This window comes from Bombina bombina, chromosome 7 (assembly GCF_027579735.1).
Source record: "Bombina bombina isolate aBomBom1 chromosome 7, aBomBom1.pri, whole genome shotgun sequence".
In the NCBI taxonomy this organism is placed as follows: Eukaryota; Metazoa; Chordata; class Amphibia; order Anura; family Bombinatoridae; genus Bombina; species Bombina bombina.
In genome coordinates, this window is record NC_069505.1 from 211,945,743 (window position 1) to 211,967,111 (window position 21,369).

At 38.8% G+C, this 21,369-nt stretch overlaps 1 protein-coding gene across 1 annotated transcript in view; it reads right to left on the reverse strand.

Moving 5' to 3' along the window:
- The window catches only part of ZNF143 (zinc finger protein 143), a gene marked incomplete in the record, with an annotated part of 337,171 nt that overhangs the window by 232,036 nt on the left and 83,766 nt on the right, over positions 1–21,369 (reverse strand). Inside the window, 3 exon segments of the mRNA XM_053720596.1 lie at positions 8,529–8,648; positions 9,226–9,300; positions 9,407–9,603. Coding sequence (XP_053576571.1) covers positions 8,529–8,648; positions 9,226–9,300; positions 9,407–9,603 — 392 coding nt within the window.

A 21,369-nucleotide genomic window follows, 5' to 3' on the forward strand; every position in this document is an offset into this window, starting at 1 on the left:
GTAGCACCTTGGGCTGGTCCGTTTCTACGAAAGGGACGAAAATTAGGTTTATTTTTTGCCTTGAAAGGCCGATCCTGAGGAAGGGCGTGGCCCTTACCCCCAGTGATATCAGAGATAATCTCTTTCAAGTCAGGGCCAAACAGCGTTTTCCCCTTGAAAGGAATGTTAAGTAGCTTGTTCTTGGAAGACGCATCAGCCGACCAAGATTTCAACCAAAGCGCTCTGCGCGCCACAATAGCAAACCCAGAATTCTTAGCCGCTAACCTAGCCAATTGCAAAGTGGCGTCTAGGGTGAAAGAATTAGCCAATTTGAGAGCATTGATTCTGTCCATAATCTCCTCAAAAGGAGGAGACTCACTATCGACCGCCTTTATCAGATCATCGAACCAGAAACATGCGGCTGTAGCAACAGGGACAATGCATGAAATTGGTTGTAGAAGGTAACCTTGCTGAACAAACATCTTTTTAAGCAAACCTTCTAATTTTTTATCCATAGGATCTTTGAAAGCACAACTATCCTCTATGGGTATAGTGGTGCGTTTGTTTAAAGTGGAAACCGCTCCCTCGACCTTGGGGACTGTCTGCCATAAGTCCTTTCTGGGGTCGACCATAGGAAACAATTTTTTAAATATGGGGGGAGGGACGAAAGGAATACCGGGCCTTTCCCATTCCTTGTTAACAATGTCCGCCACCCGCTTGGGTATAGGAAAAGCTTCTGGGAGCCCCGGCACCTCTAGGAACTTGTCCATTTTACATAGTTTCTCTGGGATGACCAACTTGTCACAATCATCCAAAGTGGATAATACCTCCTTAAGCAGAATGCGGAGATGTTCCAACTTAAATTTAAATGCAATCACATCAGGTTCAGCCTGTTGAGAAATGTTCCCTGAATCAGTAATTTCTCCCTCAGACAAAACCTCCCTGGCCCCATCAGACTGGGTTAGGGGCCCTTCGGAAATATTATTATCAGCGTCGTCATGCTCTTCAGTATCTAAAACAGAGCAGCCGCGCTTACGCTGATAAGTGTTCATTTTGGCTAAAATGTTTTTGACAGAATTATCCATTACAGCCGTTAATTGTTGCATAGTAAGGAGTATTGGCGCGCTAGATGTACTAGGGGCCTCCTGAGTGGGCAAGACTCGTGTAGACGAAGGAGGGAATGATGCAGTACCATGCTTACTCCCCTCACTTGAGGAATCATCTTGGGCATCATTGTCATTATCACATAAATCACATTTATTTAAATGAATAGGAATTCTGGCTTCCCCACATTCAGAACACAGTCTATCTGGTAGTTCAGACATGTTAAACAGGCATAAACTTGATAACAAAGTACAAAAAACGTTTTAAAATAAAACCGTTACTGTCACTTTAAATTTTAAACTGAACACACTTTATTACTGCAATTGCGAAAAAACATGAAGGAATTGTTCAAAATTCACCAAATTTTCACCACAGTGTCTTAAAGCCTTAAAAGTATTGCACACCAAATTTGGAAGCTTTAACCCTTAAAATAACGGAACCGGAGCCGTTTTGAACTTTAACCCCTTTACAGTCCCTGGTATCTGCTTTGCTGAGACCCAACCAAGCCCAAAGGGGAATACGATACCAAATGACGCCTTCAGAAAGTCTTTTCTAAGTATCAGAGCTCCTCTCACATGCGACTGCATGCCATGCCTCTCAAAAACAAGTGCGCAACACCGGCGCGAAAATGAGGCTCTGCCTATGCTTTGGGAAAGCCCCTAAAGAATAAGGTGTCTAATACAGTGCCTGCCGATATTATTATATCAAAATACCCAGATAAAATGATTCCTCAAGGCTAAATATGTGTTAATAATGAATCGATTTAGCCCAGAAAAAGTCTACAGTCTTAATAAGCCCTTGTGAAGCCCTTATTTACTTGCTGAATAAACATGGCTTACCGGATCCCATAGGGAAAATGACAGCTTCCAGCATTACATCGTCTTGTTAGAATGTGTCATACCTCAAGCAGCAAGAGACTGCACACTGTTCCCCCAACTGAAGTTAATTGCTCTCAACAGTCCTGTGTGGAACAGCCATGGATTTTAGTGACGGTTGCTAAAATCATTTTCCTCATACAAACAGAAATCTTCATCTCTTTTCTGTTTCTGAGTAAATAGTACATACCAGCACTATTTCAAAATAACAAACTCTTGATTGAATAATAAAAACTACAGTTAAACACTAAAAAACTCTAAGCCATCTCCGTGGAGATGTTGCCTGTACAACGGCAAACAGAATGACTGGGGTAGGCGGAGCCTAGGAGGGATCATGTGACCAGCTTTGCTGGGCTCTTTGCCATTTCCTGTTGGGGAAGAGAATATCCCACAAGTAAGGATGACGCCGTGGACCGGACACACCTATGTTGGAGAAATAGGCTTTAAATACTGATTTTAAATCAGAAATTTACCAATAATAGACACTAGATGGCAACTGACACCAGGGAATCCCTGATAAACAGAAAAGAGGATACTGAATCCAATTTTTTTCTTTCATGACTCAGATAGAGCAGCAATTTTAAGCAACTTTCTAATTTACTCCTAGTATCAATTTTTCTTCGTTCTCTTGGTATCATTATTTGAAAAGGCAGGAATGTAAGCTTAGGAGCCCGTCCATTTTTGGTTCAGAACCCTGGAAAGTGCTTGCTGATTGGTGGCTGCATTTAGCTACCAATCAGCAAGCGCAACCCAGGTGCTGAACCAAAGATGGGCAGGCTCGTAAGCTTAAAATTCATGCTTTTTCAAATAATGATACCAAGAGAACGAAGAAAAATTGATACTAGGAGTAAATTAGAAAGTTGCTTAAAATTGTTGCTCTATCTGAATCATGAAAGAAAATAATTGGGTTTAGTGTCCCTTTAAATGCCGATTTTTAAATCAGAAATTTAGAAAGTTAGAGATTTACCAATAATAGCCACTAGCCACCCTCAAGGGAAAGGTCTAAATAAGTAAAAAGGGACTTACCCTCCAGGGTCTTCTGCTGTGGGGCAGACACAGCACTTCCAGGTTTAGCCAGCTTCATCCGATATCTGACAGGGACCTGGGTAGAAAGGAAAGCAGTGTAAGTGTAACACTGGTTGCCTGATGGGGGTGTTAGAACAAATTGCTGGACAGAGAACCCTGCGACCTCCAGCAGCTAACAATACTGGGACTCAAGAGAATTACATGGACACAGCATTAACCCCAGTCCTGTCTTGAAAAGGAAACTACCCATTAAAGGACTTAATTTTCATCAGAGCATCCATCTTCACCTCCTCCAAGTTTTTGAGGCAAAGAATGACTGGGAAGTATGGGTAGTGGGAGGATACTTAAGCTCTGGCTGGGGTGTTCTTTGCCTCCTCCTGGTGGCCAGGAAGTGAATTTCCCATCAGCAATGAATGGAATTGTGGACTCTTCATGCCATTGGAAAGAAATGACATGCTCTAATCTGTCAGAACATGACATTTTAAGACTATCAACCCTAGACTACTGTGTGTTTAACCCCTGCAATGGGATTAAACACACAGTAGAAATACTGCTCAAGACTTGCAGAAAACACAGCGTTAGAGCCACATCTGAGTCATGTGACTAGTGCTGCTGATTGGAGCAGTGCTCTGCGAGTACCTAACAGTATTTCTACTGTGTGTTTGTGAGGGTTGAACACACAGTATTCTAGGGACAACAGTATTAAAATGACACGCTCTAACACCTAGTTTCTCAACCAGTGGTGCATGTACCCCTGGGGGTCCTAGAGGCATTGGTAAGGGGTACTGCATTATACTTTTTCCCCCAATGTAGCTATTGTAAACATGACATATCAAAGAAAGCCTCAAGCACTCCCAACAAGGCAGAGTGTGAGTATTTTCCCTAAACTTTGGATAGTGAAACAGTTACTCTGATGCTGTTCCCTGCCTATAAAGAGACTAGGTTGAGGCATAGACTGTAGTCTATGAGTAGTCTGTCTGTCCGCCATACCTGCCATGTCTGTCTGCCTGTTTTAACATTGGATGAATAAAGCATTTTTGTTCTTATATTTTGCTGGTTTGGAGTAGTGCCTGCCGTCTCCCTCTCTCCTGCGAGTATTTCCCTGCCTAGGTTAGACCACTGCTTAATCACTGATTCACCTCAAATTGCTAAAACCTTAGATTCTGACATATGAGGGGTGGTGTTAAGCTTCACTTATATGAAAAGAGAAAGTGTATTACTGTGACCAAGGGCTCGATTTATCAAGCAAGGGCAGACAGGGGCATACATATACTCGCCCCGTCCGCCCCTGGTCCTAAAAGTCCTAAAAAGGGCTGAATAGTATTGTTACCATTAGTTTGTTTCTGCAGCAAGTGTGTTTAAATCAAATAGTTCAGGGTATCGAATGAGATTGGAAAAAGGTTGGCAGGAGATGCAGTTCAGTTAAAACTGAGGTTATAATTTCTGTAGATAAACAATTGTGGAAGAAAGGATGTGGTGCTGTAGTTTAAGAAAACACTACTGAGAGTCAGCTGCTAGAAAAGAAGAGAACGGAAGTAAAGAAACAGGAGATGAGAATGGACAAGAGCTTAAAAGGAACATAACTACCAATTTATACTGCAATAAAAAGTGTGCAAATGAAAGCTGGCACTATAAAATTGCCCCAGGTGCTGTTCTGAGAGTGTACTTAGCCAATGACTTGGGCACCAGATTGATTGACAAGTAAGTATATGGTGTAGAACTGGAGAATGTGCACAAGGTGAAGATTTTGTTGTTAAAAAGACTTAAACATCCTTAAACACATTGTATTGCAAAGTATGTTAAAATGGCTTGCTGGGGTTGTAATACTAAAGAATATAACTGATTTGTCTACACAACCACACACAGTGGTTATAATTGATGGGCTTTTACAAATATTTCAGATGCGATGAGGCTTAGGAGTACAGACACGATCTAATACCACACTGGGGTGACTTTAGGCTACCCACCACCTGTGCGCACAAAGCCAGATCAGAAGAAATGGTCTCCTCGTTGTCAGAGTGCTTGTTTACTATGTGTGTATAAACGTGAAGGAAACACAAGTGTATCCAGTGGCAATTACAAAAAAGCACCAGTCCCACTTAAATTGGTCCAAAAAAAAAACCCGTTTACGCTTGTTAAGGACAAATTCACCTTCTCTTTTCTTTTTCGGTCCTGATCGCTTACTTCACTCTGAAATTGTCCAATAGTTATCTATTTTGGAGAAAAATTGATGCAAAGAAACATTTTGGTGGGGAGCGGAGAAAATCGTATTTTTCTAATGTTGTATAAAGACTGCGCTTATTATTGCATTACTGGAAATGATGCAACAATCATTCTATAGGCACTCATACAATCCATATGAAAGCACTGGCTGCGTATCCCTTCATATGGACAGAGGCATCTGGGTCCATGTGCTTAACATGTTAAAATGGTATCTGGATAAGTGCTTTACCACTGCTACACCACTTATACCGATTAGTAAGTGAGACTGATGCTTTAATAGAGAATTAAACCGAACCCTGTAAGTTACTACTAACACTACAAGCCCAATGAAAGGTAATATGCCATCATGTTTTGTCCTACATTGTTAGTTACCTTTAAAGAAACTGTTTCACACAATAAGTTATTTAAAGGGACATCTTAATGCAAAAAACATACACACTGTAATTTGTAAGTTTCTGCATTAGTGACCCTGGATAAATATGTGTTTAACCACCACAACAGAGTTAAACACATAGGTAAACCTCTGCTAAGGAGCTGCAAATCTTTCAGCTTCTGAACATGACACGGTGCTTCAGTCAATTAGGAGCAGCAGACACATCACCCACGGAATCGCCAGCTGTTTTTTTTTTTACTTAGGACGCTGGTTTTCAAACCCATCCTCAAGCCTCCCAAACAGGCCAGGTTTTCAGGATTACCTTGGATGAGAGCAGGTACAATAACCATGTTTACTGATCAGCTGATTATTTCACCTGTGCTCCAGTTCAGATATCCTCACAATGCGGCCTGTTAGGGAGTCTTGGGAAAGGTTTGAATACCAGTGACTTAGGCGATGCAAGGCTTGCTGCAATCCATTGGAACTTTACCTTTGCAGGGGTCTTTTATAAATCTTTTGATAGGTGATAAAATAGTACAATAGTAGTTGTCTTTTAAACTTTTTTGCCAGCAGCTTTCAGAATTAAAGGTATATTGATAAATTTGAAATCTTTAGAGCATGTAATTTTTGCACTATGTACCATGGAATTCTGTGCGTTTAACACCTTCACTACCGGGAACTTTAGAGAAAAACCTGCCTATTTTTGCTATCACTAAGTTTAAACAGAAATAGAGCCTTTTTTTTTTTTACCTATGAAAACTATATATATATTTAAAGTGGACAGCCCAAGGTATTAATTTTGGTATATTTGATGCCACGATTTAACTGCTAAATACGATCAAATAGAAAAAAAAAATAGTTAACTTTTTCACAAACTTTGGGTTTCTCACAGTAATTATTTACAAACTATTGCAGTCATAAGACAAATGGTTGTAAAAGCTTCTCTGGGATCTCGTTCAGATAAAGCAGATATGCATGGTTTTGCCATTGTTTTTTGGTAATTAGAAGTTTGCATCACACATCTGAAATTTCCAGGAGTGAAGGGGTTAATCAGTTAACCTTAGAAGTTAATAGTTGCTCTAATGTAGAGATTACCCTCCCACCTGCCACCCCCTGATCCCTCCTAAACAGCTCCTCCCTTCCACTTGTCACCACCATCTTAGGTAGTGGCAGATCCTCCCATCTCCCCAACCCCACCCCCAAAACAGCTCTCTAACCCTCACACTCCTCTCTGCCATATTTGTTACTGGCTGCCAGTAACACATTATTTTTTTTTAGCTAGTTTTTTTATTTAATTTTTTTCTGCAGTGTAGGGGCCCTCCTCACCTTCCCCGCAATTCATTTAGAGTCCCACCTCCCCATCCAAACATCATTGTTTATGTAATGTAGGTCTCCATCCATCCCTCTTCCCCTGCCTAATTTTTTTCTCCATAGTGTAGGGAACCCTGCCACCCACTGCTTCCCTCATTCGCTCCCACTAGGCACGCTCTGTAACGATCCAGTAACGATCCAGCAATCTGGCTTCATATAAAAAGAATGCTCACATTTTGATAATGGAAGTATATTGGAAGTGTTTTGTTAGTTTTAAATTGCGTGCTTTATCTGAATCATTAAACTTTAATTTTGACTTTAGTGGCCCTTTAACTTCAGCAAAGGGGTTAAACACACACAGACCTGCTTAGGAGACGCAGACAACTGCTGGTATCAAGCAGAAAACATGCTAAGCTGATAGTTACTGGCAGTTACACAACTCCAACAATTACCAGATGTATTCACATTAGAAGCTGTGATGGTTATGACTCCCAAGTGGGACTTTTTGTTAAAGGGAAATTTTACAATAGATTTTTCTTTGCATAAATGTTTTGTAGATCATCCTTTTATATAACCCATCTGGGTGTGTTTTGTAACAATGTATAAGTTTACTTAATTTAACAATATTATACTGATCAGGTTCCTAACCAAACCCCAAAGTTTTAGCTGTAGACTGATGTCTACAGATTCCTGCGGCTCCTGTTTGTATAATCTTTCTTTTCATATGCAGTGAAAGGTGGGAGTGTCTGCCTGTTCCTGCTTTCCCAGCCTCTTTCAGTGGGTGTCCCCGCCTAACCTCATCAACAGAGCTAAACTGGTACCTTCTAAGTAAGTTTTTAAACGGTTTTATACTGGATTTTTATACCAGTATCTGTGCATATTCTTCTTTATAGTAGTGTCTATTACATGCAGTTATATGAAAATTGGTGTATACTGTCCCTTTAACTCCTTTGCAAGGGTTAGGCACAAAGAGTTCCACAGCAAATAGTACAAACTTCCATGCTCTACACTGAATTGGGAGGGGGCACTGATTTTAAAAGAAAATAAAACCCAAACATTTCTGATAGAGCATATAATTTTAAACAACTTTCTAATTTACTTCTATAATTAAATTGTATTAGGTCTATTGGTCTCTTTTTTTGAAAAGCAGATAGATAATCTCAGGAGATTGCACGTGTTTGCCGCACTATATGGCAGCAGTTTTGTAAGAATGTTATCCATTTGCCACAGCACTAGATGGCAGCATTATTTCCTGCCATTGTTCCAGACACGTACCTAGGTTTCTCCCAAACAAAGAATACTATGGGAACAAAGCAAATGTATGCCCTGTTTGAATAGCAAAAGAACATTTTTGGGTTTCATATCCCTTTAAGTTTAGCTGACATTCAGTTATATATTAAAAACTGCCTATAGCTATTAATGTATATCCTTGTTCTTAGTCTACTGTAAAAGGGAGGGGTTCTATCTAAATATTGCATGATTAAGGGTATTACAGAAACACTGTATGTATTCCTGGATCTTTGTGATATAAATTGATGCGCTGTTAAGTTTTATTGCTTCTCTAGCTGTAAAGCAGCCAAGCAATTCCATCCCAGTGCAGACAGAAATATTCCCATAGATCCTAAACGACCAGTTACCTTAAGATGATGAGCAGTTGTATACAACTTTCCACAACCATCGTATTCACAGCGAAATGCCTTTTCATTTGTCTGCGGAGGCTTAGCGGTCACACGAGACCCATGACCTTGTAACACAATCTAAGACAGGAAAACATTTAAAGTTGTTCAGTAAGCAGCAGTCCAGAAATAGAAAGCAAATGGCACATTTTAATATAGATTTTAAAAAGACATCGAGACTTTAAGACTTGATTTAATCTCTCAATGGAATATGAAAACAGAAAGTAACAAAACATAGAACCGTAGCGTAAAGTACTGTAAAGCTATATCAAAAAACATTTGCTGAATTATATTTACAAAAGTTAAAGTACCAGAAACAGTTTTATTTTCCAAAATCTATATACACATATATAGTAGATAAAAAAATATATATAAATATTTGATTAGTGTTTTTTTCTGTTGGGCTACGCTGCTTTAAAATGAGTTTTAAAATGTTCAAATGGTTCTGATATATTTCACTGGAGAGACGCTTAGAGAAATGCGATTACAGACACAGACAGACGCACACAGACAGTGTATTGGTTTTCAGCTCTGTATGTTTCTTACTTAAACGAGCTATAACTAATTAATATGCTGATTTAGTTTAATATTTGTTCTACGTTCTAATGCAAAAAATGAATGTGTAGCAATTACTTAAGTAAATAAAGTATCCACAAACCTGCATTTTCTTCCCCTGCTCAGGATCGGTTATCATTGAATTGCTATCAACATTTTCACCTCCTTCTACAGACACCTACAGAACAAAAACATACTTTACATTTTTTACTGCAGGATAACTTCAGCAGTAAGTGATCACAGAATTTGTATCAAAATAAACCTCAATAAAAGTTGTGCTGTACCTTTGCAGCATATCGTTCTAATGCACTGATGGTATCAGGGTCTATGGTAGCTTCTCCTGTGTGAAGACCAGCCACAGTGCCATCTGCCTGGATAGCTAAAATGGTGTCAGACTGTGGGACTTGTACAGTGTGGTGAATGTAAGCTGTGGTTCCATCTTCTAACTGCACGGCTTGCAGTGAATTCTGATCATAGGAGTCTGAAAGATGACAAATTTCATATTAATATAACTCTTGGCTGCCAAAGAGAACTGCAAAACATATTACGTATGAAATATTCACTGTGCAGAACAATTAAAAAATTATCCAAAAACAGCTGTGTGTCATTTTGTATCATGATAACTTAGAGAAAGGATTCCACTCCAAGTAGTATCTTAATCAGAGTACAATGACTTTATAATATAGCAATACTGTGCCCAGGTAACAGGTGTATATTTATGGTTTTAATATGGGGAATGCATGATTAGCTATTTTATGGGGAATAACATTTTGAGTTTAATGTCCCTTTAAGTAATTCAGTCATCAGACTGTTTTATGTGATCCCATAGTCCATTCACAGGTTGCCTTCCCATTCAAATATGTATCTTTAACTCCTTCCCAAAGCGCTAAGACTGTTACACCTGCCTGTACAACTACAGCGGTAGCCCTTTTTTTAGAGGTATATTTTGAGGCCATTTCCTTGCAGAATCCCTAATCACAACTAAAAAGGAACACCAAGGTTCCTCAGTTACAAAAGTAGCTGATTCTTTTTGTAAATCGCTGAAATTCTATCTAGTGTTTGTTAAAAGAACATTCCAGCGCAAAAATTACATGATCAAATTCATTAAAGCGTGCAGTTATTACCTTGATTTATTACTGATCTTACATAACAGTTTAATCTGCGCAAAAGGGTTAAAAGTAAAGTTGCAATTGGGGGCCACTAGCATAGCAGCTTCCGAGCAGAGAACACCCAGTGAGCTTTTTAGACGCAGCAGTCGCACATAGCTGTAAATCACAAGCAGTTTCTTGCTTGGAAGCAGCAAAGCTTTGGGTTCCTGAGTGGAATTTTGCTTGTTTAACACAAAGGGACAGATTACGAGTGGAGTGCAAACGTTTGTGCGCAAGCGAATCGAGATTTTGCAATTGTTTGCGCGCAGGATAAATTGCACTGGTATTGCAAGCTGAAAGCAAACGTAATTGTATGTATGTATGTATGTAAGTGTGTGTATATATAAGTTTTCCTCTGTGAAAAGCACAATTGGGCAGAAAGAAGCTACTACCAGGTGGCAACCGGGCCATAGAACAAGCTATTGATGCTGCTGTTCGTTCCTGGCAGACTGCTTCTCATTCTGTTTTGCATATGTAAATATGACCCTGGGGATAGTCTCCCTAAGGGTGATGGGGGAAACCAGACGTGGACTCCTTGCCCAATGTGCTTAGAGGGATATGGCTGCACCTCACTGACGAGGCCCAAAGGAGGCCGAAACTATCGTCTGGGGTTGTCATGTTCCTTGTTCAGAGAATTGCCTGGTATTTTGGGACTGGACTGACCATGTCGGCGGGATCAGACTGATATACTACAGGAAAGTTTTCCTCTGTGAAAAGCACAATTGGGCAGAAAGAAGCTACTACCAGGTGGCAACCGGGTCATAGAACAAGTTATTGATGCTGCTTTTCATTCCTGGCAGACTGCTTCTCATTCTGTTTTGCATATGTAAATATGACCCTGGGGATAGTCTCCCTAAGGGTGATGGGGGAAACCAGACGTGGACTCCTTGCCCAATGTGCTTAGAGGGATATGGCTGCACCTCACTGACGAGGCCCAAAGGAGGCCGAAATGATCGTCTGGGGTTGTCATGTTCCTTGTTCAGAGGAGAATTGCCTTGTATTTCGGGGCTGGACTGACCATGTCGGCGGGATCAGACTGATATACTACAGGAAAGTTTTCCTCTGTGAACAGCACAATTGGGCAGAAAGAAGCTACTACCAGGTGGCAACCGGGCCATAGAACAAGCTATTGATGCTGCTGTTCGTTCCTGGCAGACTGCTTCTCATTCTGTTTTGTATATATATATATATATATAATCATATACAATGTTACCAATGCACAAGAGAATTCTGGTTAAAATATGCAAATTATATATGCAAATTCTCAGTTTTTTTGCTTCAAGTACTGTTTTAACACAGCGATCCTTTTAACAGGATCAAACCAGAAATCACTCACTAGACAGCCTGTTTTGTTCTTTTTGGAACTCATCAGTAGGAGATAGATTTCTGGTTGCTGCATTGGTGAAGCTACATTCAAGGTTAAACCAAAATTCATTAAAATTATGGGGGGAGATAAAAAACTGAAATTAAAATCCTCCATGTCTCAAAATTAAATCAATGTAAATATTTGCATATTAAATTAGCACATCTAGGCAAGATTCCCTGCTTTAATATATATATATATATATATATATATATATATATATATATATATATATATATATATATATATATATATATACATATACATACACATACACACAATATTTATACGTATGTATTTACAGTTATATATACACAAATACATATGTACACATATATAGACATATATAAGTGCATTAGAGCCCTTTGCAGTTAAGTAGATGAAAACATGTAAAATCATATTTATGTAATATTCATTTTTAATAAAGTGTTTTTTATTGTAAATATTTCACATTCTAATGTTCTGCACATAGCATTTATAAATAGACGTTCTTTTTTTTATATAAATATATATATATATATATATATATATATATATATATATATATATATATATATATATATATATTTTTATATCTATACCTATATATAATCATCCATATATTTATATAGGTATAGATATTGTACCAAAATACCATCAAATATATTTAGAAATATGTTTTATGAATAAATAGAACATATTCTGCTATGTGCAGAACATTGGAAAGTGAAATATTCATGTTTTCTTGTCGGGTTTACGCGCGAATAGAGTTTCCCCCCCCCACTTTTTTTGCTCCATTGACTTCCATGGTGGAATAGGCTATTGCGCCCGATATCGTAAGTTTGGCTTTTTGCGCACGTCAGGTTAGCACGAGAGCAATAACTTCTTACTTTGAAATCGTAATACCAGTGCAACCCGATGCGCGCAAAAACTTTCCTTCTAGCACAATCACTCGTAATCTGGCCCAAAGTAAGAGAGGGTGAGTAATGCAAAACATTACTTTCTGTAACAAATAATAGCATGTGCCTGTTAACCTTCTCTTTAATATTCTATAAAATAATATATCAAATTTGATGGTTTTTGTGCATGCATGATTGTTCTAAATGGTTGCTGAAAAAAAAGAGTGCAAAACCTCTGAACTGGAATGCTACGGCGTCCAAAAGCTGTCCCTAGGACTAAGAGGAGGAGACCTAGAGAAGGCCCTCCAAAAGATAGAAACAAAATGGATATACCTTATGGATTGCGTTCATCCAAAAGGTTTAAATGAACAAAACAACTATTCAATGTTCTTGTAATGCAGAAAAAGAAAATATGTCAGTAAAATCATGCACGAAAAATCATACATTGATAGTAACAAACCTAGGTGCTCCTTCAAGAATTTACATCTAAAGAGCACAAACGTTAAGGTCTCTTCTGTAAAATAATAAAATTTATTCAGCAAAAACTATTATTCAAAATCCAACAATCAGAATATAATTCATGTAAACACTCACACAGTTGGTATCACTAATCGTATTGTATCAACAAATTACTACATGTTGTGTTTTTCACCTCTCCTCCACAGTCACAACACTCATCCTTTATTTTGCAATCAGTCCCCCCCTTTCACTTGACCCCCCAATGTGTCTTTACTCCCCATTTTCTATTCACAATTATCCCCTCATTCCCCACATCTCCTTTTTCACTACCTATTGAGCACATTACACTTCACCCACAATAACAAGCTAACTTCACTAATCACTCACTTGTTAAAGATGACACATGCTTACAATATCAAATGTAACCACACATACATGAGTGTTAACAGCACTGCACTATAGTAGGTCAAATAAACCCCCCCCCAATTTAAAACGTCTTACACAGCCACACTAGAAGATCTTAGCAATATTGTCACAAGAAATTCATATCACTAATTCTATTCACCAAAAGAATACTAATCTCCTGAACATTGTTCTCGTTTACGCTCATCACCTAAACACAACAAATTCACACCATATAAGTTAATTTAAACATTTATTACAGAAGAGTGCTCACAACTGAAATAGAATAAAAATCTATCAGCAGGACTTGCATCTGCGCAATGAAGATAGATAGGGAAATACCTAGGTTCAATGTAGAAGAGCCTGAGTGATTTACTCAACCGAAGTACATGTAATACATACATGATACTTTCCAAAATAAATTCTCTTCATCCTCTTATTCAGTGCTATATTTACAATCAATTCATATAATAAATAATATGAGAGACAGCAATAAAAAGTCAATATCAACCTTTAAATTATATGAGGAATAGCAAGTCAAAGTACCCGACTTTATTTAGCCCATCTATATACAACACACATATTATGTACATTATATAAATTATATGAGGAATAGCAAGTCAAAGTACCCGACTTTATTTAGCCCATCTATATACAACACACATATTATGTACATTATATAAAGTATATGAGGAATAGCAAGTTAAAGTACTTGACTGTATTAAGTCTATTTATATACAGCACACAATCTATTCATAGTATAAATATATATCATGATTTAATGTAACATAGCAAACATTTACGTACATATGCAAATGTATCACGGTAGATATCAATCTAATTAACATAAGCTTCAAGAACTTTAATCACTTTAACAATATACTTCAATAACCTTATAAAACTCATTATCAGTATTATACCAAAGTTTAAAAACCAATCCTTATAAATTTAAAGAATAAGGCATCCATTCAAAACATTGACGTAATTCAAACAGCCGTCAATCAAAACACATAGGGACTCCGATTGGCGACCAACTGACGACAGGGTGGAGCAAAGCCAATAAATCACTGAAGATTGTTGCGCGCGTCACCCTTTGAAAAAGCCGGAATCACAAACGGCGAAACATGTTAGGGAGAGGTTGACATCTCGGTTTCAACCTATTTGTAGTTTTTTTAAGTTGCAAAAGAACGTAGAACTTAGCTAATAATATGAATGTATGAATAAGTATTGGGTAATAATTTAAAACAAGCTGGGGAAGGTGGATGTGGACTCTTTTATAGTCAGCAACACAAACAAACGATGTGAATGCAGGATAACGAAACAAACAATACAGTGTGAATGAGAAAAAAAGTGTGATTCAGAACTTTTATTAAGTAACCGCTGGCCTATAAGTTACAGCATTATACAATTTATCAGACGTTAGTCAATATTTTGAAGACCTTAAAACCGTTATATTTAAAACATACCGGCTCCCAAGCAGCAGTGCTGGAAATCGGGTGACAATTGCAAACATAGCTTAGATATTACGGTTAACAAACTAAGACCCATATTGGTACAGCCCACCCAACAATATAAGTTTTAAGAGCTCAAAAAAATGAGTGAAATTATCTAAGTAAGCGATCAGGGTCTAGAGATATACAAAACTATTACAGTATTATACAGTTAGCAGTATTACCGAATAATACAAGCGAACTCCAAGAATGTATAAACGCTAATGTGAACAAATGTTGCACCAGCAGGCAGGATATATTACTGAATATACCAAATATACACAATAATTTCAGTAAATCCAGCAATAATACATAAGGCCAAGTGGAGTGACTTTCAAGAAAAAAAATTTCTGAAAAAATACACAAAGATATATAATACACTGAATCACACCAAGCTATAATTAATTCAAAGTCAATATATATATTTATATACTAAGGGGAAAGTACAATTAGCCCCACATCAACTTGATTTTACATTAACAAAACAACCAATAACTACTCTGTTCTAAGTTTGTAATCCCAACACTTTACAAGTACTTATATGCAATAGAAAAAAGAGGTTAAAAAAGAAGCACAATAACAATTAAGCGACTTTGCTACTTTAGAATATATTTCACAAGTATCAACTTATATAATCTCCAACTATTGATACAAAGTATCCGCTTTAACGAGATAAAATAACAAACTGCATATGTATGTATGTGCTTATATGCACGATCTAATTCTGCAGATATATTCACTTAAATAAGAGTAAGAGATAAGATATAACAGCTTGCGTACAGACCTCAATGCCCCAGAAATAAGGGGAATGTTCCTATTGTTTTTATAAAGACTAAGATTAAATTTGTTGTTTAAACACTATTTAAAGGCATTTATCCCTACAGCGCTTCATAACCAGAGATATATATATATGCTCCTATTGCGCTTATAATGGACTAAGATAATATTTGCTGTTTAAACACTATCTAAAGGCTTTTTCCCTTATAGCATGTTGTAGCCAGATATACATATATATTCTTTCTCTATACTCGAAATCCAGCTTATTCAGCAGAATCACATCTGCACGTGTACACAACACTCAAATCATAAATCACACAAGTTGATTCTCTTATCAATTCAATCAAATAAGATACCATATTTTTTCTCAATCAGAAACACAAGCTCATTAAAGAAGGTGTACACCATTTAGTTCGATTAGAGAGATATAATACCCAGAGCAATACCATACGTATGCACATCAATAATTTGATACAGTAACGTAGTTGTTAGAGATAAGAGAATCCACACATATATCAGCCCTGCAGATAAACGTATCTCAGTATCTTAATATCTGAACATTGATACCCCTCCTTCATTCCGTTACTTCACCCCAATACTAAATTAAGGGTACAATTCAACCCCAATTTCTAAGTTCTACGCGAATTTGTGTTTTTAAATGTATGTTATTATTTCCTTTTTTAAGTGTTGAAATAAAAGTTAGATTTTAATTACAGTCACACGCTGCTCCACCCACATTTTCTTCCTTTTCAAGGTTTTCTGATACGTAATGTAGGGGACAGTAAGTGCTAATACATGCAATCTGCTCTTGGAGCCAGAGACTAACATTTCTGACTCCACTCTTTTCTAAATAATAGCATGTGCCTGTTAACCTTCTCTTTAATATTCTATAAAATAATATATCAAATTTGAAGGTTTTTGTGCATGCATGATTGTTCTAAATGGTTGCTGAAAAAAAAGAGATAATTTATGCTTACTTGGCAAATTAATTTCTTTCTTAATGGTAAGAGTTCACAATCCATCACTTGTGATATACAATACCCAAAAGGAGGAGGCAAAAAAACAAAATTTATGCTTACCTGATAAATTTCTTTCTTTTGCGATGTACCGAGTCCACGGATTCATCCTAACTTGTGGGATATTGTCCTTCCTGACAGGAAGTAGCAAAGAGAGCACCACAGCAGAGCTGTCTATATAGCTCCACCCTTAACTCCACCCCCCCAGTCATTCGACCGAAGGCCAAGGAAGAAAAGGAGAAACTATAAGGTGCAGAGGTGACTGAAGTTTACATAAAAAAATACTACCGGTCTTGAATAGACAGGGCGGGCCGTGGACTCGGTACATCGCAAAAGAAAGAAATTTATCAGGTAAGCATAAATTTTGTTTTCTTTTGCATGATGTACCGAGTCCACGGATTCATCCTAACTTGTGGGATACCAATACCAAAGCTTTAGGACACGGATGAAGGGAGGGACAAGACAGGAACCTAAACGGAAGGCACCACTGCTTGCAAAACCTCTCTCCCAAAAATAGCCTCCGAAGAAGCAAAAGCATCAAATTTATAAAATTTTGAAAAGGTATGAAGCGACGACCAAGTCGCAGCCTTACAAATCTGTTCAACAGAAGCATCGTTTTTAAAAGCCCATGTGGAAGCTACCGCTCTAGTAGAAGGAGCTGTAATCCTTTCAGGAGGCTTCTGTCCAGCAGTCTCATAAGCCAAACGGATGATGCTTTTCAGCCAAAAGGAAAGAGAAGCTGCCGTAGCCTTTTGACCCCTACGCTTTCCAGAATAGACAACAACAAAGAAGATGTTTGACGAAAATCTTTGGTTGCCTGCAAATAAAATTTCAAAGCATGAACCACGTCCAAGTTGTGCAACAGACGTTCCTTCTCACAAGAAGGATTAGGACACAGAGAAGGAACAACAATTTCTTGATTGATATTCCTGTTAGTAACAACCTTAGGTAGGAACCCAGGCTTGGTACGCAAAACCACCTTATCAGCCTGGAAAACAAGATAAGGAGAGTCACATTGTAATGCAGATAGTTCAGAAACTCTTCGAGCTGAAGAGATAGCAACTAGGAACAAAACTTTCCAAGATAAAAGCTTAATATCTATGGAATGCATGGGTTCAAACGGAACCCCCTGAAGAACTCTAAGAACTAAATTTAGACTCCATGGCGGAGCAATAGGTTTAAACACAGGCTTAATTCTAACTAAAACCTGACAAAAAGCCTGAACATCTGGAACATCTGCCAGACGCTTGTGCAACAAAATAGACAGAGCAGATATCTGTCCCTTTAGGGAACTAGCTGATAATGCTTTCTCCAATCCCTCTTGGAGAAAAGACAAAATCCTAGGAATCCTGATTTTACTCCATGAGAAGCCTTTGGATTCGCACCAAAAAAGATATTTACGCCATATCTTATGATAAATTTTCCTGGTAACAGGCTTTCGAGCCTGAATCAAGGTATTTATGACTGACTCAGAGAAACCCCGCTTTGATAGAATCAAGCGTTCAATCTCCAAGCAGTCAGTTGCAGAGAAATTAGATTTGGATGCTTGAATGGACCTCGAATCAGAAGGTCCTATCTCAATGGCAGAGACCATGGTGGAAGGGATGACGTGGCCACGCAGGCGCTATCAAAATCACTGATGCTCTCTCCTGTTTGATTCTGGCAATCAGACGTGGAAGGAGAGGGAAAGGTGGAAACACATAAACCAGGTTGAACGACCAGGGTACTGCTAGAGCATCTATCAGTACAGCCTGAGGATCCCTTGACCTGGAGCCGTAACGAGGAAGTTTGGCGTTCTGATGAGACGCCATCAGATCCAACTCTGGTGTGCCCCATAGCCGAACCAGCTGAGTAAACACCTTTGGATGGAGTTCCCACTCCCCCGGATGAAAAGTTTGACGACTTAGAAAATCTGCCTCCCAGTTCTCTACACCTGGTATATAGATTGCTGACAGATGGCAAGAGTGAGCCTCTGCCCATTGGATTATCCTTGAGACCTCTATCATCGATAAGGAACTCTTTGTTCCGCTCTGATGATTGATATAAGCCACAGTCGTGATGTTGTCCGACTGAAACCTGATGAATCTGGCCGAAGCCAGCTGAGGCCATGCCTGGAGAGCATTGAATATCGCTCTTAATTCCAGAATCCAGAATATTTATCGGTAGGAGAGCCTCCTCCCGAGTCCATATACGCATCCTTTAAGTCCACGGTGGTCATATATTGACCCTCCTGGATCAATGGTAAGATAGTCCGAATGGTCTCCATCTTGAAAGATGGAACTCTTAGCAATTGGTTTAGGATCTTGAGATCCAGAATTGGTCTGAAGGTTCCCTCCTTTTTGGGAACTATAAACAGATTGGAGTAGAACCCCTGCCCCTGTTCTGCTTTTGGAACTGGGCAGATCACTCCCATGGTACAAAGGTCTTCTACACAGCGTAAGAACGCCTCTCTTTTTGTCGGGTTTACAGACAATTGAGAAAGATGGAACCTCCCCCTTGGAGGGGAATCCTTGAAATCTAGAAGGTATCCCTGGTTTACAATCCTGAACGTCTCTTGCCCAGGCCTGAGCAAAGAGAGAGTCTGCCCCCTACTAGATCCGGTCCCGGATCGGGGGCTACCCCTTCATGCTGACTTAGTGGCAGCAGCAGGCTTTTTGGCCTGTTTACCCTTGTTCCAAGCCTGATTAGGTCTCCAGGTTGGCTTGGATTGAGCAAAGTTCCCCTCTTGCTTTGCAGCAGGGGAAGAGGTAGAGGGACCACTCTTGAAGTTTCGAAAGGAACGAAAATTATTTTGTTTGGTCCTTGTCTTATTTGACTTATCCTGAGGGAGGGTATGACCCTTCCCTCCAGTAATGTCTGAAATTATCTCTTTCAATGCAAGCCCGAATAGGGTCTTACCTTTGAAAGGGATGGACAAAAGCTTAGATTTAGATGACACATCAGATGACCAGGACTCAAGCCATATTGCTCTACGCGCTAAAATGGCAAAACCTGAATTCTTAGCCGCTAATTTAGCAAGATGAAAAGCGACGTCTGTAATAAAAGAATTAGCCAACTTAAGAGCCTTAATTCTGTCCAAAATATCATCTAGTGGGGTCTCCATCTGAAGAGCCTCTTCTAGAGCCTCAAACCAAAAGGCAGCTGCAGTGGTTACAGGAACAATGCATGCTATAGGTTGAAGAAGAAAACCTTGATGAACAAAAATTTTCTTTAGGAGACCCTCTAATTTTTTATCCATAGAATCAATGAAAGCACAACTGTCTTCAATAGGTATAGTTGTATGCTTAGCCAGGGTAGAAATAGCTCCCTCCACCTTAGGGACTGTCTGCCATGAGTCCTTTATGGTGTCAGAAATGGGAAACATTTTCTTAAAAACAGGAGGGGGAGAGAACGGAATACCTGGTTTATCCCACTCCTTAGTAACAATGTCCGAAATCCTCTTAGGGACCGGAAACACATCAGTGTAAACAGGAACCTCTAAATATTTGTCCATTTTACACAATTTCTCTGGAACTACAATAGGGTCACAATCATCCAGAGTAGCTAAAACCTCCCTGAGCAATAAGCAGAGGTGCTCTAGCTTAAATTTAAATGCTGTCATATCTGAATCTGTCTGAGAGAACATCTTTCCTGAATCAGAAATCTCTCCCTCAGACAGCAAATCCCTCATCCCTACTTCAGAACATTGTGAGGGAATATCGGATACGGCTACTAAAGCGTCAGAAGGCTCAGCATTTGTTCTTAACCCAGAGCTACTGCGCTTCCCTTGCAACCCAGGCAGCTTAGATAAAACCTCTGTGAGGGTAGTATTCATAACTGAAGCCATATCTTGCAAGGTGAAAGAATTAGACGCACTAGAAGTACTTGGCGTCGCTTGTGCGGGCGTTACTGGTTGTGACACTTGGGGAGAACTAGATGGCAAAACCGGATTTCCTTCTGTCTGAGAATCATCTAATGCCAAACTTTTATAAGTCAAAATATGCCGTTTGCAATTTATAGACATATCAGTACAAGTGGGACACATTCTAAGAGGGGGTTCCACAATGGCTTCTAAACAAATTGCACAATGAGTTTCCTCAGTGTCAGACATGTTTAACAGACTAGTAATAAAGCAAGCAAGCTTGGAAAACACTTTATTTAATGAAAAAAACACAATTTGCAAAAATGGTACTGTGCCTTTAAGAGAAAAAAAGGCATACACAAACTGCAAAACAGGTTAAAATTGCTTCAATTTTTCTGAAATTTTAACAGTGTACCCACTAAGCTTTAGAAGGATTGCACCACAAGTTAATAAGCAATAAACCCCCAAATGAAAAAAAACTGATTGAAATATGTCTAAAACCGGTTAAAAACCCCTAAAGCACCTTGCCACAGCTCTGCTGTTGCCCTACCTGCCCTTAGGAAGCGATAATATGGGGTTTAAAGCTTCAATTAGTCCCTCAGAAGACTATCAGGACCTCAGGAGAAGTTGCTTGCTGCTTGTAAATGTAGGCCCCGCCCACCTTACTCGATGTTGCTGGGGCCTACACAAAACTAACAAACCCTGCCTGAAAGCCATGTGGGTTATAAACAACCCCAAAGAACTCTCAAGCAAATGTCCCATAAAACAGAAAATGTTACTCCCAGACACAAAAACGTTTGTCCCAAATTCACATAACAAACTGAGTGCCCACAAAAAAACAAAATTTATGCTTACCTGATAAATTCCTTTCTC